Source organism: Centroberyx affinis, unplaced genomic scaffold, assembly GCF_046629955.1.
Source record: "Centroberyx affinis isolate AG114_WGS23_722 - 3 ecotype Tasmania unplaced genomic scaffold, CSIRO-AGI_Caff_v1 ptg003175l_1, whole genome shotgun sequence".
Taxonomy (NCBI): Eukaryota; Metazoa; Chordata; class Actinopteri; order Beryciformes; family Berycidae; genus Centroberyx; species Centroberyx affinis.
In genome coordinates, this window is record NW_027281224.1 from 28,544 (window position 1) to 56,140 (window position 27,597).

At 40.2% G+C, this 27,597-nt stretch overlaps 1 protein-coding gene across 1 annotated transcript; it reads right to left on the reverse strand.

Moving 5' to 3' along the window:
* Nucleotides 1-4,652: 4,652 nt before the first annotated feature.
* LOC139659951 (galactosylceramide sulfotransferase-like) lies at nucleotides 4,653-27,146 on the reverse strand. The gene is made up of 6 exons (XM_071537974.1): nucleotides 27,101-27,146; nucleotides 26,609-26,756; nucleotides 25,495-25,605; nucleotides 23,073-23,835; nucleotides 21,365-22,316; nucleotides 4,653-4,747 (listed from the first exon to the last, which is right to left on the reverse strand). The coding sequence occupies exons 1-6, from the start codon at nucleotides 27,144-27,146 to the stop codon at nucleotides 4,653-4,655; spliced, it is 2,115 nt and encodes a 704-aa protein (XP_071394075.1).
* Between the last annotated feature and the right edge of the window lie 451 nt (nucleotides 27,147-27,597).

Genomic DNA, 27,597 nt, shown 5'->3' on the forward strand with positions numbered 1-27,597 from the left:
TTGCCATAAACTTCTTGAGAGAGCCAGTTGATTTTAACTGCAGGCTCTCTGTACATGGATGTGACTATAGAGCAGTGGTTCTCAACGTGGGGTCTGGGGACCACCAGGGGTCCTTGAGGGTGTTCCAGGGGGTCCCCAGCAAATTGATGAATTGTTAAACTTCACCATTATTTCATTTACAAGAAATTTACAAGAAAAGAGATGTAGAAATTACTGTTTTGATCATAGTTTCACTGTTATCTCTCTACCTACAATACAGATAGTCATGGAATTCTGGACAAAATCATATTTAACAATAAAAATATTCTCAGATTTGGGTCTGAGACACAAAATCTCATCAAATGGGGGTCCGTGGCCCTAATGTGGACTGAATGAGGGGTCCCTGATATGAAAAAGGTTGAGAATCACTGCACTCCGTTGCTAACAAGGTGGTATTTAAAACGTTCGAACGTTTCTTTTGTTTAGCCGAGGCGCAGTCTTCAACTCGCTGGATGAGCCCAGACTGTTTAGTGTTTAACACTATTGGATCCAGAAGGATTAGATTAGCTGTTTGTGTATCCGGCATTCTAACTCCTTACGCGTACTGTATGTGCAACCAGTGCGTGTAGCAGACCTGCAGAAGTAGACTGGAAGAGAATACAGCTGAGGACACTCCTTCCCTCCAAGAAGACAACGTAAGAGCATGTTTCTTCAACCAAGTCGACTCCTGGCTGACATCCTTCACTGCCTACGAGGACAGCCAGCTGACCGCTGCTCCGTGCAATGAAGAGATAGCGGTTCCGCCGACCCGCCTGGGAGGACCCAACCGGATTGATAAGACGGACTGAAAACACACACCAATCACTTCAGAGTGATTCCCCAAGTAAGAGGCTTTGGTTCTGGGCAGAGACTAGCATAGGTGTGTTGAATTAAGCTTAAACTGATCAGAAGCTACAACTGTGCTTATTGGGGAGCGCATCGGACCGCCGTGTCCATATTTATACTGTGTAAAGATACCTCAATCATTGTGCTTGCTGCTCAATTTGATTGTGTTAATTTGAAGCTGATTGTGTTCAGTTGCATGTCGCTGGACTTGCATTTGTGTTGATAGTCACCGTAGAGAGCCAATATAATGCATTTTACCAGTACCACCCCCGAAGTCGCATCCCGAGCCCCTGCGTGGTAAAACGCTGCTATTTTGTCTCTCAACGGCGAGTAATTAATAATAATTAATAATTGATTACAACTCATCCACCACCGATGTGTAGCACCCACCTGGGTGATGCACGGCAGCCAGTTTGCGTCAGAACGCTCACCACACATCAGCTATCTCAGTGGAGAGTAGAGGACTGAAAGAGCCAATGAGGTAACAAGGGTTGATTAGTTGGCCATGATGGAAGGAAGGCCTGTTTGGGAATTTTGCCAGGGCACCGGGGTTACACCCCTACTCTTGCGATGAGTGCCGATGGGATCTTTATTGACCACAGAGTCAGGACCTCGGTTTAACGTCTCATCCAAAGGACGGTGCTCACTCACAGGACAGAGTCCCTGTCTCTGCCCTGGGGCATTGGGGATATCATGCACGAGACCAGAGGGAAGAGCACCTCCTACTGGTCCTCCAACACCACTTCCAGCACCACCTGGTGCTGGAAGTGGTGGCTGTGGTTAGTCCTTGGACTAACCACAGCCAAACCTGCTTAGCTTCCCAGGCAAGCTAGCGATGTGATGCAGGAGCTATGGTGCTGGGTAGAAGCTCTAGATTTACCCTGAGTGCCCCCCCTCTATTCTCTCGCTCTCTCTTACTAACCACCACATACACACACACACCCACATCTCATTACACAGTCATAACTACCTAAGGATTAGATGGTGTCGGTTTAGCTGCATAACTCCAACCCCATCTTGGTTCTAAAGCCCCTTTGTTCGGATTGAGCGATCACGGCCGCCATCTTGAACTCTCGCGAGATGTCCCACCCACGTGGTCACGTCTGCCATCTTGCTCTCTCTCTCTCCACTCCCTCTCCTCTCTCTCTTCCCCACACGCACCCACACACACACACACACACATATCCATATATGCCATATGCTGCTTGTGCCTTATGCTTGCTAGTTTAGATCCATAGTTATAGTTGTGTAATAGTGATTGATTAACTGAAGTGCTATTGATTATTGATTAATATTACTAAAGTTAAATAAACACTGTTATATTTTTAAAGAGAAGTTGTCTGTGATTTCTTATGCATATGTGTATGCTGGTTGTGTGGGCCTGTGTACGAATTCACCCTTCACTGTTCACTCATAAATGTACAGTGGTACTTAAACACTGTCATTTGGGAGTGAACAGCCATTTTGAGATTGTCTTAAAGGTTCAGTTATTGGTCCCTCCAGGGTGGTGCCCCGTTAATATTGACCCCGTCAATAATTTTATGAATATTAATAATTTTATAATTATTAATTATTAATTGCTAATAACCAAACCTGCCCCTATCAAAGCCCAACATTGGCAATCATCTTTTTAGGATGGTCACTCTGAGCGTGAAGGATAGTATTCCTGTCTGTCTCTTTATGAAAAATGGAAGTGTCCAATTCCCTCTTTTCATTGACTGATATCAATAGATCTAAAAAATGTATTTTTTCTTTATCATACTGCATAGTGAACTTCACAAGGGATAGGTGTTATTGATATAATCACAGAATCTGTGGAGATCTTCTTCAGGGCCTGTATAACACATAAGGATATCATCAATAAATCTCTTGAAAAACAGAATACCATGACTAAAAGGGTTGTTATTGAAAACATATTTTTCCTCCCAAAATCCCATGAAGAGATTAGTGTAATTTGGCGCAAATGGCGACCCCATGCTTGTTCCTTGGCATTGCAAGTAATGCTTCTTACCAAACATAAACTAGTTAGAATTCAAAATGAAGTTAGTTAAAGTCAACAAAAATTAAACAAAAAGGTATTTCTTCTTTTTTTGGTTCAGTGTGTTTTATATGAATTAAACTAAAAAGTCGATTTGAACACTCCTGGTGTGTGCTGGATTACTTTGATCTTGAACTAGGGCTGAACAATTAATTGAAATTTTATCGAAATCACAATATGGCCTACTGCAATTTTCAAATCGCAGGAGGCGCAATATTTGTTAAAGGCAAAATGTGTGTCAAAATACCATTTTAAATTAAATATTGTCGTGCTGCAGAGATGTTCTGGCCTACACATCATATTCTACAGACTTAAGAAAACATCTTTGTTTGGTACAGATCCCCGCAAAAATCACACCATAATCATTTCAATACGTTTTTCTATGAAAATGAGAATAATGATGTAAAAATGATCATTCCCTCTAATATCACAAATCATATCGCAATTGCAATATCAGTCAAAATAATCGCAATTAGATATTTTTTCAAAATCGTTCAGCCCTATCTTGAACATATAATTGTTGCTTCAGCACCTACTAAATTACACACATTCCAACACTGATAAAACTGTAGCTACATACCCAGGTAGGAGACAAGCCCCTCTGTTTCCAGAGCAGGGAGACATCCACATTCCTCAAGTGGCACAGAGACCGCCTGCCGGTTTTCACCCCAAGCCAGACCAAAAGGTCAGGACCTTCACACTTTTCACTAATGCTAAAATCAACAATGCCGGGGCTCCTGATCTACTTATTGCTGAGCGATTCAGCCAGCCCAGCATGACTAACTAACGATTGACACTCAGCACTGGCAATAATGCTGCCATAAAACACTCTGTGGATGTGATAGTCAGCATCTGGTCCTATTTGTAAGCTCATAATATTAGAATGTCTGAAGTTAATGAACAACACACTATTACTTCACCAATCTTGACACGTCTATAGGTCCCAAGTTTGGTATCAATTTATTTGTTCTGATCTTAACTTTTCAAATCTGCCACCAGAAATGTGCTCTGACAATTTTGGTGAGAATAATAGAGAATCCTAAGATTTCAAAGGTGCTATCACCCGGATCAAATCAGCATTGGCTGAACGCTATCTGAAGGTAGAGACACCATATACCTTATAAATCATTCCCAGAGAATAGTTCAGTGAGTTAACCCTAACCCTAACCCTTGATCAAGAGTTTCTTCAACTTGGCTCCCAAAGACTCTCTCACCATCCAAGTCCAGCAACGTCGGCCGCAGCAGACTCCAGGACACAAGCAAGTATCACAGCAATCCATTCACTTTGCTTAGTCCCCTGGACCCTCATTTATCAAGAGTGCATCAGTACAAATATGTGTGTAAACCATGCGTACGACCATTTCTGAGCAAGGAGTCGGATTTATTAATTTGTACTTATGCTTGAGAACGTGCGGAAATTTAAGCACAGCTCTGACCATGCTTACGCATGTACCCTTATTGTAAAGTGTTCCCATATTTTTTAATTCAGTCATTCATTGAGTAGTTACTTTGTCATATATAATTTTTACTTAGATTGTTTCACCCATTTTAAGAACAGACCAGGGATCCAAAAATTGGCAATAATACATTTTTGGCAATATAAATTTATATCACTATAATATCACTTGACACCGAAAAGGCCAAATAGAATGGCCTTAAATGTTGTCGGTGCTAGATAGATTGGGTTTTGGCAAATCATTTATTAATTGGATCAAGATAATACACAAAATCGAAACATATCAAGACCCTTTCACCTGTATAGGGGGATAAGCCAGGGGGGCCCTATCTCCCCATTCCTGTTTTCTTTAGCACTGGAACCATTGGCCTTGCTCATACGCTCCAGCCCTGTAATACACCCAATACAAGACATAATTTGATACAATTCAAGGTTGTACACAGATTGCATTTCTCTCCGACCAGACTACAAAAGATATTCCCAAAGACTTCACCACTCTGCGTGAAATGTTTAAACGAGGAAGGACCGCTGTCTTATCAATTCTTACTATGTCCCAAGTTACATTTGTTCTTGGGTCTTTCAGCAGGGAGTTTTCCCAGCTGTGCTATTTGGGGCTGTCGAACCAGGTGGCGTGAAGAATGGTTATGAGGCTCAGGACATCTCTCTCAACACTGCTAGTCAGAAAGCTACTGCTACAATCCTGGAACTCTGAAAAGGTTCCTACATTTGAAATGTGGCTAAAAGAGCTAGGGAATGTATTACACCTGGAGAAAATTCAGTGCACAATGTCAACTAGAGAGGAAAATTATACTTTTTGAAAATATGGCAACCTTTCATTAACCTGATGACTGAAAGTTGGGAATTAGAATATGTTGTTTTGTGATGGTTGCAAGAAAAATAATTACTATTAATTGGATGAAGCCTAACACTCCCACGATTGTTCAATGGCTACAAAAAGTCAAACATGTTTACATGATGGAACACATGACTGCCCAGCTACAACTAAAACTGCCTATTTTTTTTATAAGAAAATGGTCATCAGTTATTGACTACCTTAGTTAGAAATATTGTACTTTATTGTTTAGATGTAGAATTTTTGTTGGTATATGTATAGGTAGATGTGTGTGTGTTCTACTTCTGTACGGTGTCATTTCATCTATATGTGTATGTATGTCAAGTGAAGCCCAATCTCAAGGTGATTTTGTTTTGTAATGTTAATTGCCTGTTAATGTGTGTTAATGGCAATAAAGTAAAAAAAAAAAAAGAATATTTTGTTTTGGACCATGGGTTATGGGTTCTGGGTGAGTGGTGTTCCCCTTTAATTGTCACTGTGCCACTATCTTTGTGCTGCCCTACGTGTCTTGTGTCAGTAACTTGTGTCAGAATATCTGCAATGTCCTATGTGAAACCATAAACTCTAAACCTGTTTGTTGTTGTTATGTTTATATTTTCCTAGGAGAATACTATGACTCAACATTTACTTTGCCAGCCACTGAGATTTCTGGCTTTCAAAAGTAATTTTCCGGTCCATGCTTTTTTGGCAGCCGCCCCCCCCTGACATTCAACTACTCAAAGATGGAGGACTGTGCTGTAAGACTGTGAGTCTCAACACATTTCAGCTATGAAGGCTAATGGAGTTTTCACACTGTAATAGTCCTTTCAAAGTCTGAACTAGAGATCACCAAATTGTTACACTGTATTGTCTGGTTAGTTTAACACTGACTAATATCAAGCAGAGCTATTGGACAGATATTTTGGTGGGAGTACAAAAAAAATCAAACTAGAATGGCAGGGCTTTTTCACATTACAATGCTCCATTAAAGGAATAGTTCACCCAAAAATGAAAATTCTGTCATCATCTACTCACCCTCATGCCAGTTGAAACACAGGTGAAGTTTGTCCATATAACACACAGGGAGGTTGCCAGCACAGCTCCATAGCAGCCTTCTCCAAAACTGAAGTCAGTGGGGACCAGTTCTTCAGAGTTTTGCATTGGTACTTTTTTTTATTATTATTGTTTTTGTCTTTGGGCTCAGCCTGATGGTGGCGCTATAATTAAAGGTCAAAAATAGGTGCTGTATCTCCTATATATTAATATCTTCTCCTACACCGTTTGACGATTATCACCAAAATTGGTCAGTAGCATCTATGGTCCAAGTTCTTTAAATTTTGTTCATAGATTGTTGATATCTACTGTAGTTTTGAAGATATTAACTCTTAAAGTTGTGAAGGAGGCGTGGCCTATCAGCTAAATTGTTATAACTTTGTGATAGATGGTCCAATCATCATGAAACTTGGACAACATGTTCAGATATAATGAATGAACATGTGTGTAAAGACATTCAAATATGGACCAATAGAGGGCACCACAAAGACCAGAAAACTGTATTTCCTAAATCCAATTGGTGAAATTACACAAAATTTGGTACACATGCTCTAGGACCATGTCCTAGTTAAAATCTGAAGTTTGGTCGTCGGCATGGCCACATTTTGGCTTATAACTCAAACAGATTTTCACCAATCGCTATGAAACTTGGTAATCATGTTTCAACCCTTATGTGGAACATGCACACCAATTTAAATACAGATCCGACCAGATTTTGCCCAACAGTAGCATTTTGAGTTTACAGCTAAACACAGCAAAGCCAATATTGACACCTTTTAACTTGCTATTACATTCTTCAGTATCAGAACTTGATAGCTTGGGGCCTGATGGCTCAACAGCCTAATATGACAAAACTGACAGTAATCTTAATCATTATTTTTTACTTATTGCCACTGCACAGCACTTTACTCGATTTGATTTTGTACTTTATTTTGCACTTCACTTGCAGTGCATAATATTGGATCTGGTATTGTTTCCCATTTTTGGTTTTTCAGTTTCTGGTTCAGAGTGGTAGGAGTGTCTTCATTTTTACTTGAACTGTTGGTTTATTCCGGGATTTTCTGTGTTCTATATTTCTGATGCTTGTTGTTGCCGATGTTTTTATGTTTTTATGTAACCTGATGTGTTTCGATGCCTGCTGCAGACCAAATTTCCTTCGGGATAATAATAAAGTTGAAGTTGAAGTTGCAAGGACCAAAGGAGCTTCTCCCTTATTGCCATGGATTGCTAATATGCTGATGTCAACTAGAAGAGCTCAAAATTAGATATTAGAGTGTTCAATATTAGAAGAGAAGTACAATATTTGATAATGCTTAACCTTCTTGCTAACCTTGTCTGCTATCAGTTGAGTTTTGACTAAGCACTCAATTTCAGAGATTAGACATTTTTAAAGATTAGCCATGAACACAGACTGATAATGTAGAATATAATAGAATATCCTATTTATGTAGGACTATTGTTCTTTTATGTGAAAAAGTAGTATTTTGTAGCTTTATGCTCAACTTGATATCCCCCAAAATTCATTCAGAATGAACTTCTGGTATGCCATATACTGTATGTTCTCTGCTTTAACAAACTGATTTAAATGCTAAAATGGGAACAATAGGACAAAAGAGAGAGTGAGAGAGAGAGAGACAGAGAGAGATAGCTACCTGGACGGGTGACAATAAACCCTGTCCTTTAAACGCCCTATGACTCTCTACCCCTCCATCTGTCTGCGCGTCGGAGCGATGACGGTTCGGCAGGAGGAGTCCGACTGAGAGAGAGAGAGAGCGAGGGGAAAGAGAGGGAGAGAGAGAGAGAGGACAGAGTAGTCTGGGTTAACGGGGAGACCTGGAGAGACTTGGACCGGGTTTTGGGTTTTTTTGGGGGGGGGGCTTTGGGGGAGATGCCGCCCTCACCAAGGAGATGGATGAGGGAGCAAGCTCTGGGCTCTTTAACCTCGTAAGTAAACTGATGTTTTGCTTTCGGATGCTTTACTCTGCTGTTATTCTCTCAGTCCACATTCCTGTGACTGGTTAATTTTACAAGCAGGCTGGTGCTAGTCTGCTAGTCCTTTGGAAATATTCAGACCATTTATTACAGTTCTCTGAGTTAAATATCCTCCCCAGTGTGACAGATAAAATGCTTAAATATAGCCTATGCCATGCATGGAGGAACAGATTCATGACACCACAGTTAGCAAACTAAACTGAACGAGCTTTTTTTGTCGAAATGGAACTCATCTTCTGGTTACTGTAGAAGTCTAATTAGTGCAGCTGGTCAACACATGTTGAAATAGAAACAGCTCCATGTCAACAGGTCCTTCATACTCCTAGAGCATTTTGAACTGGATTGGATAACTTCAAAAAATCGTCGGCCTTTCTTTTGTCACAGTTATTTCATTTTTCATCAAAGTAGGCTGGAAATGCAGGATACGGCAGGCGCACTGTGATACAGGTAATTTTAGAAGTTGTGTCAGTTATTTCAAATTCAGTGCTTGTTTTTTTTTCTTAATTTTGCGGGTTAGTGCATTGTACACGCGCACAAAAACACATTTAGTTCGATATAATTCTGTCTAGCGGTCAAAAACATGGAATATGCTTATTTACTGGTCTACTAGTAGGCTACAACAGTGGTTCTCAACGTGGGGTCCGGGGACCACCAGGGGTCCTTGAGGGGATTCCAGGGGGTCCCCAGCAAATTGATGAATTGTTAAACTTCACCATTATTTCATTTACAAGAAATTTACAAGAAAGAGAGATGTAGAAATGACTGTTTTGATCATAGTTTCACTGTTATCTCTCTATCTACAATAGAGATAATCATGGAATTCTGGACAATATCATATTTTAGATTCATTCATTCATTCATTTATTAAAGCTTGACATGGCAGGGTACAACAGCATAAAAACACAGTTTTTAAACAGTGAATCCTGAAATGCGTCAGACATTATAGCGATCAACATCCTAGGCAGCATGAAATGAAGCCCAAATACATGCGGCTGCCCTTAGAAGCGCCACCTAGTGATTTGGGTCTGAGACACAAAATCTCATCAAATGGGGGTCCGTGGCCCTAATGTGGACTGAATGAGGGGTCCTTGATATGAAAAAGGTTGAGAAGCACTGGGCTACAAGCCCATGGGAATGGTGTTCTCTCTACACATAGCCTACTAAAATCATCTCCTATACCTCCTCCAGCTGATTCGGAGACAGGTATGCCATAGAGACTTAATTCTGTTCCCTACTGACTTGTGTCATTTGTCAATTTTTTTCCTCTTAACTATGTCTATGTCAAGATAGGGGCTTGAACTTGCAGTTGTCATTCATGATTTCAGTATTTCTACCAGTATACAGTTGAGGTAGCAATTTTAACAGTTTCTATAAAACCCTTCTCTTGACTTTGATTTTAATCCTGTGAGTTAAAAGGTTCAGTGTGGCATTGAGCGTAAATTCTTTAAAATAAACTGGATGATATATGCGACTTATTGTTTCTACCATCTATGCTGTCCTGATGTCTGAACCATTTCCCCATTATCAACCTTAAGTCTTGAGCAAAGGGAAAATACAATAGTGCATTTGGATACTTTCCTTTTTTATATATATACTTTTTATTTATTGTCACATTTCATTTATGACTGTATATTATTTTATATCAGGCTGATTGACCATAATGCAATCTCTTTTTTTTTCTTTTTTTTTTTAAGTAATGAGATAAACAAATCATAAGCTTCAAATGTAAATCAATACTACATTTAGAGATGGAAAAACATAACAAAACTGAAAATCATAGATAATGCTAATTGCAATACAATAGATAGAAGGAATATATATATATATAGTAATAAAAGCCCTTACCCAAAGAACACATAAGAAACATACATCCTCAAGGAGCGAAAACAAATTTGGATATCATCAATCAATGATGTTCATTGCATTCCAGGAGTTATTTTGTAATGAAGAGTTGTAATTTATTTTTTTGGTGAACCCACTTTCCCTCAACCTGCCTCATCTACTTCTACTTCAGTTAGTGCTTTCCTGCATTTCCCAGAATGCCTTTCGACAACCCCACCGAGAAGAGGTGTGAACTTGTTGCTTTTGATCATAGGTGGGTTTATGGGCATACAAATATAATTAGCCAGATTGATTGTACTGAAAACTTACTTCACTGTAGAGTTAAATCCAGGTCAACCAGAATAAATCCAGGTCACCAGGAGTGCTGCTGTTCAATGCAAATGCATGAAAAATCACAATGATCAGTTTTATTCACACTAATACAATCAACCACACTCACAAAAAGTGAGAAACATCTGCCGTAGTTCATTTATGGTTGATTTTAAATTCATAAATGATTTTGTATGTGGGGGTTTCCCAGTAAAACTTAAGAATGCTTTTCAAACTGACATGACTTAAAAGTATAAAAGTATCAAACAGACTATTAGAACTGGAATGTTGTAATAATAGTTAAATCACAGCTATATAGAGACATGTTGAACTGCAATGTGAGTGCAATGTGAGTATTGGAGATCACTGCTTTGGCCCTGTGTGTGTGTGTTGGACAGCAGCGCTCCCGGCAACCTGGAGGTATGAACACTCCATAGTGAAATAAGGGATGAAATTTTCAACGCAAGCAATCGTCATGATGGCAAAAACTAGGAAATTAAGGCCCAGGTTTTAAAATAACCAGAATTATCCTTTGCATGCCAGCTCAATGTAGAAAAAGCCCTTTTGTTGGATACAAGTATTGTCAACAAGTGCAGTCCGGCTGTTCCAGTTGAGCTGCTCAGTGGCCAACAGTATAAGGTAGTTTCAGTCCACGTGTAAAGTAACTAAGTACATTTACTCAAGTACTGTACTTAAATACAATTGTACTTGTACTTTACTTGAGTATTTCCATTTGATGCTACTTTACACTTCCACTCCACTACATTTCAGAGGGAAATATTGTACTTTCTACTCCACTACATTTATTTGACAGCTTTAGTTACTTTTCACATGGAGATTTGGCACAATGGATAATATAACAAGCTTTTAAAATACAACACATTGTTAAAGATGAAACCAGTGGTTTCCAACCTTTTTGGCTTTTGACGTCTTACAAAAAGCAGTGTGTAGTCGGGTCACATTTCAGATGTCTATGAGTTGTTAACAGCTCCACCAAATAGTGATTTTTCCCTCTAAACCTCACATGGTTTCATTTCAATAAATGTTCAAATGATCAAATATATTTCAGCAAAAATCAAAGATTAGAGAAAAAGTCCAAAAACTGAAAACAGATTTGTGTATCAGAACTTTGTTTCCTCTCCCATTAATCATCTCACGACCCCTCAGATTTATCTGGTGACCCTTTGGAGGGGCCCGAGCCCTAGGTTGGGAACCACTGGACTAAACTAGCTAACTGTATATAAAGTAATTCAAACTAGCTCCACCTCCAGCAGCTACAACAGTAACATGCTGCTTACACACTGATGCTTCAGTATTAATAATCTAATGATGTCATATATAATAAAATATCAGTCAGAGGGACCAAACCACTACTTTTACTTTAATACTTTAACTACATGTTGCTGCTAATACTTATGTACTTTTACTTAAGTAGGATTTTTCATGCAGGACTTTTGCTTGTAATGGAGTATTTTTACATTGCTGTATTGGTACTTTTACTTAAGTAAAGGATCAGAGTACTACTTCCACCACTGCTTGGTACTTACCTCTTCACTTGTCATTGTGGGACATGTAACCTTCAGCGGGAGAAAAATCTGGCAAAGCGAGACTGGTAACCGTCAATATTTCTCTGTAGGTACGTTTATTTTAGCCATTAGCCTTTATGCACTTGCCTTTATGTTTGTCCTTAAGGGGCTTCTGTAGCCCAGTAGTTTTGCTGTGTGTATTTACAAATGTGTTGCGGTTTCTGTCACCCCTCTAGTGGTCAAAAAACATTTTTTTGCTGGTGAATGTTTCAGTTACATCTAGATTGAGCAAGCATTGCTGTGTTTTGCATAAAAGATTTGGAATTTATCATGTTTGCCCCTCTCTGTTGACAGGCACGTACATGCACACGCCTGAGCCTCATTGGGAGGGAGGGGTTACAAGAGGAAGGGAGGGAGTAGTTGCCCAAATTGCCTACAGCAGCTTTAAGCATGTTTTTCTTTCTTACAGATCTCAATACAGTGTCCAATGTGCCTCCCCCCTTTCTCTCTCACTTTATTTTGAGTAAAAAAAAAATAAAAAATGCAATTTCTTAAAAAAACAAAACAATTGTGTCAAAACTGACATTCATCTAGTATTTATATGTATAAAGAAACATAGATTGAAGAAAACAATATTATAAACGTAGAAATCTCAACAGCACCTCTGAGCATAATGGTAAGGTAGTGCTGAAGGAGGACAAGGGAGGACAAACTCCATTTGACCTCACATCATCCCCATTTGCCCCCATTAATTTGTTTTTTTCTTTTGCCTCCCTCTTATCAAATACACATAGGAAATTATGTATTAGGGAGGACGTCACCCCAATCAACCACTGTAATAAAATTCTATCCATCCAATCATGCAGGGTCCCTTAATATATACACCAAAATCTATAAATCGTTTGGAGTACTGATGAGTGAACTTGCGAATTTTAACTTGTGTCCCGCGGCAGAAGGGTGGGAGACCCTACCTACCTAAGTTAGCTAGCTATTACCTAGCAAGCTATATGGATAATTCAGACGACATTGTGGGTTTTTTCTTGGCAAACCCATTCGATACACTGGAGTATAGGGAGAAAATTTTATTTAAAACTGCTGGAAGACCATGTCTGGGAATTAAATTCAAGAAGACCAGAAGCTGGGGGGTTTTAAAACTTTGTGGTATGACAAATGTGCTTGGCTCACTTGCAGCCTTGCTACCAATCGCCTGTATTATTGGCCCTGTCTTGTCACGGAAGAAGCAGTCAATTGGACTATCCAGGGATTTGGAGACATCCACAATTTGGACCGGGCAACAAGGCGCCATAACCAATGCAAGGAGTATTTGCATGCAAATGTGCATTATAGATTGCTTGGAACAACGCAAATAGACCAAGTCATTAACAAGCAAATAGTAAACATGTTGTCCCCCACCAGTGATGTAGTTCCACCCTTGGGTCAGTCAGTGATTGCTGAGTGTGCTTGAAATATGAATGAAATTGTATAAGCATTTTCGCATGGGACAATGAAAGGACAGATATTGGTATTGCTCAGTAGGTAAGTGGTAATATGATATAAGTAGTCAACACTGACGGCACAGTGGTAGTGCAGTGATGAGTGCAATAACAGTACAACAGTCCAACAACTGTACAATAACTACAGTGTCTTGTGGTTAGAGGTTTGCCCAAAAATTCTCCATTGACTCTCACTTCAACACATCAACCCAGTCTGATGTCTCCAAGTGTGTAGCGTGTGTAGACTATTATGTTACCTATGATAACTTTAACTGTATTGCTTTACCACTGAGTCTCCATTCATTGTCCCCACATTGTATGATAACTTTAACTGTATGACCTGCTTTACCACTGAGTCCCCATTCATTGTCAATGCCACCCCCTAGCGGCACAAAGTCAACATTACAGTGTGACTAACGAACAAACGAACTAATGGACGGAGACCGATCCATAGTCCCCCCTTTGGTGGGGGACAATGAGCGACTGCATTTGCAAACTGCACAACACAACGAGAAGGTAAGAAGAATCAAGGATTCTCTTATATGTTTGATCAGTACTACAGCTTTTCTGGGAATGCAGGAGTTAGCTTTTAGGGGAAACGATGAACGAGAGGAGTCCTCCAACAGGGGCAATTACAGAGAACTGGCAGATGTCATTGCAAGATATGGCGCTTTGCTTCCTGATCATTTGCAAACATCCAGCGTGTTCACTCGCATGTTAAAAACCATTCAGAATGATCTGATCTCTGCTATTGCTACCACTATCAAAAATGAGATCAAGAGGGAGATTGCCGCTGCTCCATTTTTGTCGTGGCAGATCAATGAGATAGCAGACATCAGCTGTCACTCACAACTTTCTGTCACAGTCAGATATGTAGATGAGTAGGGTGTTATTCAGGAGCGCTTTTTGGGTTTCTTTGATGTGTTGTGTGCATGCGATGCCCAGGCCTTGTTTGATTTTGTGTTGAAAGAGATGGCAGAATTAAACTTTGCAGAAAAGCTCATGATGTCACAATTGGTGTGACATCAAAGCCACTGATACACTCAGCACTTTCAAGAAGCATCTTAAAACACATCTTTTTACCATTGCTTTTAATTAGGTGGTGGTGAATTGGTTTACATGTATTTAGTGTTTTTTTCTTTTACTTCTGTGTATTTAAATTTGATCCTTTGTTGTCCTTTTTACTATTGTTTGTATTGTTTTACTCCTTTTATTTCTTTGTTTTTATGCCTTTTATTCTGTGAAGCACTTTGTAAACAGTCTTGTTAAAAGGTACTATACAAATAAAGTTATTACCTCTGCCAAGGAGGTTATGTTTTCGGTGCCGTTTGTTTGTTTGTCTGTCTGTTTGTCTGTTAGCAGGATTACGGAAAAACTACTGTAACAAAATGACAGTTCATTCTCTCAACTGATGCTTGCTCTTGTAATGTTTGTGCATTGATGTGTTTATATTTTCTAGATAACCAGCCACCAAAGTACTCCTGTACTCCTTTCTAAAGCATGTGGAGTAGAAGTAGCCATGTTCCTCTCTCCCTGCCCTCATCAGAAGTTCAGGTAACACTTTACAATAAGGGTACATTAATTAAGGGTTAGTTAATGCTTAATAAGCATTAACTAACCCTTAATTAACAGTTAACTAATGTGTCTGGTAATCGTTTACTAATGATGTTCATGTTAACTAAGGTATTAATTTATACATTATTTAATAGTCATCTTTATAAACTATTAATGTATAAATTAATACCTTAGTTAACATGAACACCATTAGTAAATTACACATTAGTTAACTGTTAATTAAGGGTTAGTTAATGCTTATTAAGCATTAAATAACCCTTAACTTAGTGACCCTTATTGTAAAGTGTTACCAAAGTTCAATATAAAAGAGAAAAGAGAAAAAAAACATGTTTACTGTCAATGCCATGTTGCCAGATTGGATTGACAGTTTCCAGTCCAATAATGGTGTAAAAATCCGCCCAGATGTAAAAAATTCATAGGTTTGACCACCACACTGAGGCTGGAAAGGAGCGGTAATCCCATGCGATTTCTTGTGTCATCTTCAAGTAGTGTCACTTGGGAAAATGCTCTCTCCACATGAACATTGGGGAGGAGAATACTGAGCAAACTGCTAAATGTTGAAAACACTTGTTTCCTCCAGCATCTTTGAAAGCCTTGACTTCCAGACAAAATGCATCACTGGCCAAGTCACTGGAGAAACCCGCTGATGCCACATTTCTCCACTGGGTTTCCAGTGTGTTAAGTGGGCATGAGAAAAACTGGGTAAGTCTTAAGGTCCCGGCCTGTTAATGGTGGACAACACAGACTTAAGACAGAGGAGCTCCAGTTTTTGGAGCGTCTCCATGGATTTAATTAGCTGCTTCTTTTCAGGTGGCAGTGCCTCCAATTGTTGCTGGAACATGGTATCCAGATCTGCATCCAGAGGGGAGAGGAAGATGCTCTCTAAGCTAAACAATTCTTCTCAGTGTCGCCTGTCTTCAGCTGAAGGTAATTGTTCACAGTTTTGATTTCCATCAGAACTTACAGTACATCAGTACAACATCTCACTCAAAGGCTGTGCTGCATAGCAGTGTTCAGCATTTGATGCTAGAGTGAAATGTAGTTTGAGTGAATATTCTTGATCAATGTAATCTGCTGTCACTAACCAACGGGTGACACTTTGTGAAAGCAGTCTGAGCGGACAGCCCCCATTATTGTCTCATAGTCTGATAATCGTCCTGGCGCTTGGCTGAATGGGCAAACCAGTTGCAAGTTAGTCAAGGTTGCTGGGGAGATGCTGCATTGCCTGGGGAGCCACTAGCAGATAAATTGTAGGTTAGGCTGCTTTTGTTTGAGAACGATGTAAACAGAGTGGTGTTCTTCTACCATGACGCTTGCTCCATCTCCATCCATCCACCATATTCTTGATTTCTAATGCATTCTTTTCAAGAAAGGTAACGTATTTCACCTAAATGCAAAACAGTTTGTTCTCAGTTATACCGGTTGTAACTGTTGTAATTATATTGCTTATATAATTTATATAATTTGTCTACTTTTTCTAAGACTGTCATAATTGAGAGTGAATTTAAGTTGCCTTTGTTATTTATACATAATTTCATTTAGTACAAGTAATAGTACCTTTATTTTGAAGTCTCAGCCCAAAGTTATGTACAAGTCTCGTCGTGCTGCTCTCGTGTGAGTGAGACTCTTAAGCAAGCAGCAAGCGAGGACATCATATATGCACCGGTGAAAAGTTTATGCTGGTCAAAATAGACTTTAATTTTATGTGAACGGTTATAAGGAAGACTCGAAGACTATTCCCTTTTGCAGCATGCAGCCAACGAGATTTTCTCGTCAATACTGTGTGTTTAGTTTTCACGGTGGATTTGGAGAGAAGCCTTCAAATAAACCAGTAGCAAGAAAGCCACTTGTGTCTGCCTGTGCTTCGAGAGAATTACACCGGTTGTTTCATCTAGGTAGAGAGAGTAAGGGGAATCACCGATATCCTCCCTCAGCTCTTGCCTGACATGAAGTGCCAAAACAGACATAACGGCTGCTGTGCTCTTGGTCTTTGGTATTTAAAATGTCTCCTGCAACAGGCATTATCCATGGCTTGAGATCAGGGTCACACTCTCATTCTTTTCTGAGCGTGTTATTCTCTTTAGTTGTATGATCATACAATGCAGTATAGAAGTCATCATTTTAAAAACCCAGCCAAATGATCCTAAACCAGCCCAATATTTATCTGCTCGCCCAACAATTTCTTTTTCCAACCTATGCGATCAAAAGAAGCCCAATTGGGCGAAAAACCGCCAAAATACTTAGATAGCCTACACATGCACCTTTATTACGCGTTTGTAGTTAGACACTCCAGGACATCCATATTTGTTTGTCGTTTGCCTTCCAGGTTTGATTTTACGACACAGTCACATGAATGCAGTGCTTTTTAGCAGCCGATTTGGAAGTCCCAGATGTCAGACTTCAGGGGCGATGTTTCAGCACAAGCCAAGGTATGGCAGTGTGACATCACAAAATACCTCAACTACCAAGAGGGAATGTGAGAAACATAAACTTAATTTCGAGCTCACCGTATGCTGTTAGTACCACTTTTAGCAGAAATAATGCTATCCGTATACCCCAAAACAAATGAAATTATTACTATTATAACTGAGGTTCGGGAACAAAGACCACGCCTCAAGCACACATTAAATTTCCTGCTCCACCCTATTTAAACGCGCCTAACCATGACCTTTTCTCTCTCTCGTATGTCTCAGTTTTCTCATCCCTCCCCCCCAAACCCCTTTTTTCTGTCTTTCATGCTCTTCCCTCTCAGTACAGGAACCACAGGGGGAAATGATGGAGCCAGAAGACTCCCCATCAGCGAGACAGCGCCCCCACCCTGAGTCTCGATTCCCTGGTTCCTCGAGCTAACCATCGACCCAACTCTGTCTGCAAGCACTGCACAAACTGATTAGAACTGCTGCTGTCAAACATGCCTGCTCTCTCTCTCTCTCTCTCTCTCTCTCTCTCACACACACACACACACACACACACACACAACTCTCACTGATGTAATTTGCATAAACACACATCATGCACACAGACACTAATAATATGCAAAGCACATATCGGTTTGATACAAACATCCAGAGGCTTGAATGCACACACACATATACACATTTCTAACTTTGCATTTATGCATTCAAGCAGAGAAAGACATGCCAAACCCTGTCTGTCCCTTTTGTCTGTCCCTTCCACCTTGTCTAAATAATAAACAGTGTCAACAATCAGATATTAGTGATTGGACTCCTTGGCAGAAAATAGTGTTCAGTGCATCTGTTATTTATTACTGCTGGCAAACACAAGGGGTCGGACTTGAGCCTGGTTTATGACTGCAACAAGGCTACCAGAACATGGACAAGAGTTCCATCTAGTGGCTGAAGTATATTACTGCCTCCTTCAGACCATTCATTCCTTCACTCTCTTTACCTTCTTTTATATGAATTTTATCTTTTTATCTGTCTGTTATCTGCCTTTTATTGATGTAAAGCACTTTGAGCTGCATGTTGTGTGTGAAAGGTGCTATACAAATAAAGGTTATTATCATTATTATTATTATTATTATTACCTTTTCATTCCTTTCCAGAGTGGCAGGGGGCTGGAGTCTATCCCAGCATGCATTGAGACAACCTAGACCAGTGGTTCTCAATGTGGGGTCTGGGGACCACCAGGGGTCCTTAAGGAGGTTCCAGGGGGTCCCCAGCAAATTGATGAATTGTTAAACTTCGCCATTATTTAATTTACAAGAAGTTAACACAGTTACAGAATGTAGAAGAATGACTGTTTTGATCATAGTTTCACTGTTATCTCTCTACCTACAATACAGATAGTCATGGAATTCTGGACAAAATCATATCTATCAATAAAAATATTGTCAGATTTGGGTCCAAGAGATAAATGGGGGTCCATGGCCCTAATGTGTACTAATTTAGGGGTCCTTGATATGAAAAAGGTTGAGAATCACTAAGCTAGACAGGTCACCAGTCCATCACAGGGCAAACACTGAGACGCCATGATGTCCTCATTCAGACCAGTCACTGGAAACATGTTTTCCAAAGGAAATGTGATGAGGAGAGGAGATGTGTGCCTATATTCTGATATCAGGGGTTCTCAAACATTTTCATGTCCCGAACTCCCAAATAAACCCACATTAGGGCCACAGTCCCCATTTGATCAGATTTGGTCCCAGAGAGCCACATTGGAAGATTTTTGTTGTTGATGTAGTATTGAATTGTAGAATTGTCAACACTGTACATGGGGAAATAACAATGGTGAGTGATGAGTGAAATCTAGGATTGCGATAGTCATTCTCTAATTGAGATAAGTTATAGTGTATGAAATTACCTGGACCCCACTTTTAGACCAACTTTCCCAATACAATTGTTAACTTGACCTTATTTGACATCTCATGTATATGGTGCTGGACTTCTATGATTATGATATTGTGCAAAATAATTGCCTGATATGAAAGTCATACACCAGGGTTCCCAAACATTTTCATATTAAGGATCCCTAAGAGACACTTTGGACCATGGATCCCAATCCGATCAAGGTTTTCACACCAGGACCCCATCTAAGAATATTTTTGTTGTCTGTCGGTAGAGAGATAATAGTGGTGACAGTAAAATCTGTGATTAGAAGAGTCATTCTTACACATTCTCCAACTTTCTATTCAATTTAATTCCAGTGAAATTAAACTATTTCCCGTTTTGCTGGGGGACCCCCTGGAACTTCCTCAAAGACTTTGGATTTCTCACATCATAACACCCACACACCTCCCAATGTCTGACAATACCTGACACTTACCTAATACTTTATGCCATTCACATAATAATTTCACATAATACTCAAGCATGTGTAGATTTCACACAAAATAGATTAAAAGAAACATGAAAACCTAGGCCACGCTAAAACATTTCTCTGATGTCTACTGGTCTCTACAGAGCAGGAAGGACACTGGAGAGAAACTTTTGGTTCTGTCTGTTTTATTCTGCACCAGTAGAAATAAAACTAAAAGGCAAACTCAAATACACACCACCAATGCAAGAATGCTAATGTTCCCCCTTTTGTGGATGAGTCCAGCAGTCAGGTGGCTTCCCATTCAGCATATCCTGTGGTTCATCTAGCAGGACCTGCTGGATCAGAGGAAGATTGGAGAACTGGATTCCATTAAGTGTGGTTGTCCTACACTCAATCCCTGCCAAATCTGTGCTTATGAGTGGTGACATTATTACTGTCAATATTCAGCAAATGAAAATCACATATACAGACATAGACATATTTACAAAAGTATTGGGATTGTCTATGATATAGTCTCAAAGCATTAAGATAATCAGAAACCATTAAATATCCTTTCTTGATTATCATCCACAATTCATTTGTATTGTGCAGAAACATTTGGAAAACATACAATAAATACAGTTATTATTTGGTATTCTAAGAATTAGAACATTATTTAAAATAATAATGCCTCTCTGATAATAGAAAGGACTGCTAAGTGACTCTATGGTAAGTACTCCATTCTCAGCAATAATTCTTCACTTCGTAATTTGTTGGAAAAATGGAGAGGATTTCCAGGAAATGTCTGAGTTCTCACCAGGAAACTCCAAGCAAGAGTTCTTTTGAGATCTTCTTGAGCTTATGTGATATTCTTCAACACAATCTTTCTTTTTTTGGAGCTGTACTGAGGAATTTGGTAGAGACAAAGAGTAGAGAGGGCAGACAAAGAGGGGATTCCTCCTCAAGTCATCAGAAATAAATATCTATAATCTATAATATTTTCAATTAACTTAATTTTAACTCAGGATGACACAGAAAGATACAGATTAGACTCCACTTCTAAGCACAAATGGTTAATGCCAGTCTTATTAACTGATAACATAAATCAATTCACTTATGTATTGATTACTTGGATGTTGAAGGGCATAGTACAGAGCTTCTGCAGATAGATCTAGATCTCTGTTGATCTGTAATATCAACAGATATCTAGCATTATTTTTTTTTACATTTGGAAAGTACACTGTTTATTGCCTATTTTGGTCTTGAATAGGACTGGATTTGCCCTGGTCTCAGTTTTAACTTGGTCTCGACCCCCTTTGGACCTGGTCTTGATTTTTGACTCGACTAAGGTGCTCTTGACTACAGCCATGCCTCGAGATCATCCCTCTATTCAGCTCCAACTTCACTGTGTTTATGTTATTGGCATAAAATCAAACTAGAGGAATGCACTTGAAAGTACATGAAGAAAATGTTCCAACATGGGCATTAGACTGAACAAATTAAACCTCTGTATGAACCTATAAGAATTGAATGGTCCCATCAATCATCAATACAAGTCATCACTTCCAGCTACCAGTCATGGCATATTTCTGTTGTTTTTAGCTGCTGTGTGTGTTAACAGGGCACTTGTGGGGGCCTTTTGGTTCTTGGTATTTGGGTCTTTGTGTCTGACAGTTCTTCTGTGATGGGCTTCCCTGGCCCAGACCTGTCTCGTCATGCCAGTTCGGTTTGAGCCAGACTGGCGCTGCGGAGCAACCATCCTAGCTGCTTTTCTTTGCTTAGCGGCTAGCTCAGGAAACTGCTGGGAGTACAGTGTATCTGTGTACTGCAGTTCTGGAGTTATAAGATTCTGACATTTTGTTTTGGTTGATCCCTCTAGGCCTGGGTTTAAGTTATATCCTTGGATGACAGCTGCTCCGTATTGGAATGGCTTCAGTCCAGCATCTTTTATTTGGGAAGGGTCTACCGCCCCACCATCTTTCAGGCAGGTTTTCGTTAGCTGGGCTCTGAGCTCTTTCAATTGAGATACTTCCCGCCTCATCTCCTCCTGCCCCACCAGAGTGTCCACTTTATGCCAGAAGGTGGCATTAAAGTGCAGGTACAGCCTCCAATCTAAAGCGTTCCAAGCCTTGATCTTGTCTGCGGTGTTTGGCAGAAGTGGGTGACGGGTCCGTTCACTGCGGCTGTTGAGCTTAAAGGAAACCACGTCATCCAGGGACCAGCAGAGGGCGTGCTTGAGCAAGACCATAGACTCATCAAAGTATTCAGAAATAAGAATGAGGTGAAAGTCCTGTTCAATGGCCGCGATAGCTGTGCTGGCTCTCGCCTCCAGGTCTTCAGCATCGACCGAAACGTTGTTGTTAAAGCCAAAATCGAAGGCCAGAATATTGTGAGCGTAGTGGTTGTTGGTCAGCGATGAGTTGTAGCCTCGCCAGCCGTTATCGAGGAAGTCGTCCAGGCTGCGAGCCTTGTGGAAGGCTGGGATGCTCTTGTAGTAAATGAAGATAGACTCCATCATGGCCACAGGATGCCTCAGGATGGAAAAGTAGAAGGTATCCTCAGGCATCACTTTTGCCACCTGGGACATGACAAAGGAAAAAATGTGTTTAGGAGAAAATACCAAGTTCTACTTCACTGTGACTGAAATTCGGAAAGATTTTACAGGAAGAATACAATCATTTTTCTTCATTGCTTATGTTTTTCCAGTTAGCTGATGTAACTGCTGTTCAACATGTTACTTTAGAGCAGTGATTCTCAACCTCTCTCATATTAAGGACTGCTAACTTAGTCCACATTAGGGCCACGGACCCCCATTTGATGAGATTTTGTCTCTCGGACCCAAATCTAAGATCATTTTATTGTCAGATATGATTTTGTCTAGAATTCCATGACTATCTGTATTGTAGGTAGAGAGATAACAGTGAAACTATGATCAAAATAGTTCTTAATTCTTCTACATTCTCTAATTGTGTTAACTTCTTGTACATGAAATAATGGTGAAGTTTAACAATTCATCAATTTGCTGGGGACCCCCTGGAACCTCCTCAAGGACCCCTGGTGGTCCCCGGACCCCACGTTGAGAACCACTGCTTTAGAGGATATGAAATCATATATATGAAATGGGTCTAACAGTTAATAGAAGTTTTACAGTGCCAAATTGTATGCAAATTGGAACCCGGTTCATGAACAATTATGAAATATGAAGCAATAACCAAAAGGTGAAAGATGATGTAGCCTAGCTATGTTACAGATGGATAACTCCAGGCATGCAGTTCTAAACAGGCATAGCAACAGTTAAACCAAACAATGTGAGTAATTTTTTAATTAAGCTCACCTCAGATTTTCTAAACCTCATGTGGTTGCACATGATATGGAACTGCCTCACGCTTCTGCTGCTGACGCCCTCCACAAAGTGCGAAGCAAAGAAGAATGGGTAAAACAACTGGCTGTGTTTGCTCAGTGGGAGGGCAAAGGTCAAGTTCCTGCTGTCGCCATAGCGATACAGGATGTTGAGGATGGTGCTGCTGGCTGTTTTGTGTGTCTTTAGGAACACAATGTGATCCTTTGGCTGGCAGGAGCCTTTACTGTTGTGGATGTTGTTGAGGTGAGCCTTGGAGGAGCTGGATGGAGTGGGGGTGTTCAGGATCCTCTGGTCAATGGCTGAAGTCAGATCTTTACTATTACTGTGGAAGTGTGGGATGTGATGACTCCTGCTATCTGAGCTGCTGTGAGATGGCACCCCCTGCTGGAGGACCAAAGAACCAGAAAGTCCTAGGCTTTGCTTGTTTCTTAGTGTTGGGTCTTTGGGTAGAATTAGCTTTCCAGTTGAAACTTTTCTTGCCTCTGTCTGAGAATTTATGAACTTACTGGTTTTATCAACATGTCTCGACAGGATCTCGTCTGAGGGCTTTAGATATCCCTCAAATCTCTCCCCTCTTCTCTCCACCTCATTTTGACAAGGACGTTCTGCTGTTCCTTCCTTGTCTACTAGTGCAGGCTCAGCGTGGAGGTTTTCCCAGACATATTGCACAGAGGGAAGTGGATGCTGGTTTTCAGCAGTGAACCTCAGTTTCAGGAGTCCTGTCAGTTTGTCATTCCTGGGAGGAGACAGCAAGTTGTACACACAGTCAATATGATACGTCATATATTACCAATAAGGTCAGTGGGACAATACATTTATCTTGAATCATTATAAAACTTGAAACCAGTACATTTTTCTAATTTCAATGGTAGACCAGTTATAATACACTGATGAGTTGGAATTTATGAAAAAAAGTGGGGTACTTCCTTCTCTTTGGAAGGTGAAAAAGTTAAATTGATTAGAATTTAAAGATGCCATATTTTCAGTGTTTCAGAGTTGAGTTTCAGAACTCAAAAAGTACAAAGTCCTAAAAAATGTATTGTGCATTTTTAAAGAGTTTAAGCTTCATTTTTGGCCAAAAGACAAAGCGTAAGATTTACAAATAACCTCCTTTATCAGCCCTGAAGGAGAAATACTGCATTAGATCAGAGCTGAGCTGCAAGGAGCTGTTGACTAGAAGGTATAACTCACACTCATCTGGATATCTGCCAGGTTGCTATGTTTACGGGTTGAAACGTTACTGGATATATCTGTACACATTCAATTCAGAAGCTAATCTGACATTTACGATTCTCTGCTGGTTTAGGTCAGTAATTAAAATCAATCTAACCAGAGTTGAATTTGTGGTTGTTGTGCAGGTTAGTTGGCAGAAGAGAACAAAATGGAATAAAAGCATCTTGAATTTGGATGATGTTTATAACATCTGCATCATCACCATAAAATTTTCTGCTATCAAACTACATTGCTGCTGCACTGGAAATATCTGGACGTGCCGTCACGTTGTCTGCGTTTGGCCCGTTATCCACAGAATATAAGAAAAATATACCACCAAACAAAATGGACCCAGGAATGCACTTGGTCCATCACCAATAACTGTTTTTGTCCCCCACCAAAGGTCCGTTCATTCGTTTGTTCGTTCGTTCATTCGTTCCTCACACTGTAACATTGACTTTGTGCCGCTAGGGGGCGGCATTGACAAGGAATGGGGACTCAGTGGTAAAGCAGGTCATACAGTTAAAGTTGTCATACAATGTGGGGGACAATGAATGGGGACTCAGTGGTAAAGCAATACAGATAAGTTATCATAGGTAACATAATAGTCTACACACGCTACACACTTGGAGACAACAGACTGGGTTGATGTGTTGAAGTGACAGTCAATGGAGAATTTTTGGGCAAAGCTCTAACCACAAGACACTGTAGTTATTGTACAGTTGTTGGACTGTTGTACTGTTATTGCATCATCACTGCACTACCACTGTGCTGTCAGTGTTGACTACTTATATCATATTACCACTTACCTACTGTGCAATACCATATATCACTTATCATTTAGCATTTATACTGTTCATAACACTCACGCTCCTGGTGTTGTATGTTATATTGCATATTGTATTATAAATTGTATTGTAGTGTACATTGTGTAATGTACGGATTGCATTTATTGCGTATTGTAGTTCTTATATTTTGTACTGTATTGAGTAAAAACAGGGCAATTACAGTTAATAAGTGTTTTAGGGTGGTCCTTACCTTTAAAATGATTTCATTTGATTTATGTGTGATATGTTTAACATTGATTATTTCTCACATGTCAGCAAAACCTTAAGGACCCTCTAAGTCCACTCATAAAACAGTAACATCTAAACCGGTAGGATCTGCAGCAGTGTGACTTTACCTGGCCTGGCGGACGACTCCCAGGATTTGAATGGCGACGCAGATCACAGTGAGAAGCATGAGCAGCATCCACAGAGAGCGACGCGGGCTGCACAGCACTCTCCTCAGACACCTGCAGGAGGCACACAACACGCAGACACTGATGAAACCTATACTGAGACCACTGAAACTAGAAGTTGAAGATGGGTCAGATATATGGGTCCAATATCGTCCTTTTATTAAAAATGGGATCTGGTCCAGTCAGTGTCGTCCACCTCTGATATGATGGATATGAGTATATGATATGATGTGGGTTTCATGGAGAGTTTTAGTGTCCCATGATCTAGATGCTGTTTCAGAGGATTTCCTACTCTGACTAAAGAATACAATTCTTGGGGGAATACTTCTAGTGGCGCACTTCTACGTGTTGGGTTTGGTGTAGGTCAGTGGTTCTCAACGTGGGGTCCGCGGACCACCAGGGGTCCTTGAGGGGGTTCCAGGGGGTCCCCAGCAAATTGATAAATTGTTAAACTTCACCATTATTTCATTTACAAGAAGTTAACGCAATTCGAGAATGCAGAAGAATTATATTTTTGATCATAGTTTCACTGTTATCTCTACCTACAATACAGATAGTCATGGAATTCTGGACAAAATCATATCTAACAATACAAATATTGTCAGATTTGGGTCCGAGGGACAAAGTCTCATCACATGGGCGTCCGTGGCACTAATGTGGACTAAATAAGGGGTCCTTGATATGAAAAAGGTTGAGAATCACTGGTGTAGGTTGTCCCTTTTTGGGGGCAAAGTTGTCCGGCAACACAAAACAGAGAAAAACAGAGACATGACTGAGCCTTCTATCAAACCATCCCGGTCTTCGGCCCGGTTTGAACACAGTTTATTTCCTTGTCTTACGTCCAGTTAATTTAACTTTAGCAGCTGAGGGTATGCGGAGGGATTGGCTGTTCACCTCAACCGGAGCCACCATGGGCTCTCCACGGGAAGCCAAAAACTCTGTAGCCTAGTTTGTCTTTTTATTGACCTCTGCTGCAGACAGACGGGCACTGCAGCGGGTGGGTAAGACTGCACAGAGGATCATTGGCAGCAGCCTACCCATCATCAGTGATATTTACAACAGCAGGTGCAGGAAAAAGGCCTCCTGCATCACGAGGGACTCTGCCCACCCTGCTAACGGACTGTCTGCCCCCCTCCCTTCAGGCAGGAGGTTACGCAGCATCAAGGCCAGAACCACCAGGCTGAGGAACAGTTTCTTCCCGGATGCTGTGAGATTGATAAATTCTGCATCACACTGAATAACTGCTGCATCACACTGAATAACTGCTGCATCATACTGAATAATTGCTGCTATTATTACTATTTCTGCATCACACTGATCTGAATAATTGCTGCTATTATTACTATTACTCCATGTCAGGGCATTGCTGCAATTTGAGACTGAGAAATGCTGCACTTTAAGACTGAAAACCCTGCAAATCACACTGAACAATTGCTGCTTCTCACTGAACAATTTGCTGCTATTATTAGTATTGTTTCATATCAGGGCATGTTGCATATAATGGTGTTTTTATTGTGTGCTTTCTTTTTGATTTTATTATTGGTATTACCTGAACCGGGACCTGAGTACCTCATTTCGTTCCCTTTCATGTACATGTTCTGGAATGACAATAAAACATATCCTCATCAGAAATGCACTTTAGATCCATCCGAATTTCCCCAGGGGGATCAATAAAGTGCTATCTTATCTTATCTTATCTTACTATATTGCTACGCTAGGTTAGCTGTCTTTCAGTATCATGTAGCTTGTTAGCCAAAATGTTTCATTAGCATTGGCCAGACATAATAAATTCCACATCTGTTACAAAAAAGAAACTGCTCTGCTAGCTAAAGCATAAATTCCAAACACACCACTGCCATTTTGTTAGCATTGGGCAAAATTCCATTCCTTTTATGCAAAAAAGCGAGACTGTCCTCCCCCAAAAAACGACCCCATAGTTTGTTTGTTCCTACCCTCTAATACAGGAGCATTTCCTAAATTAGCGCCCCTACCAGCGGCAGGAGATGGCTACGTGGGTCTGCGTCGACCACATATATATATGACCAC

Bases quoted from the DNA above. Each gene is read 5' to 3' on its own strand.
- LOC139659951 (XM_071537974.1), bottom strand. From the start codon at position 27,146: ATGTACATGAAAGGGAACGAAATGAGGTACTCAGGTCCCGGTTCAG. The intron at 26,757-27,100 runs GTAATACCAATA...TCAATCTCACAG, and splicing joins GTACTCAGGTCCCGGTTCAG to CATCCGGGAAGAAACTGTTC. The intron at 4,748-21,364 runs GTGCCCTGTTAA...GGTGTATTACAG, and splicing joins GAACCAAAAGGCCCCCACAA to GGCTGGAGCGTATGAGCAAG.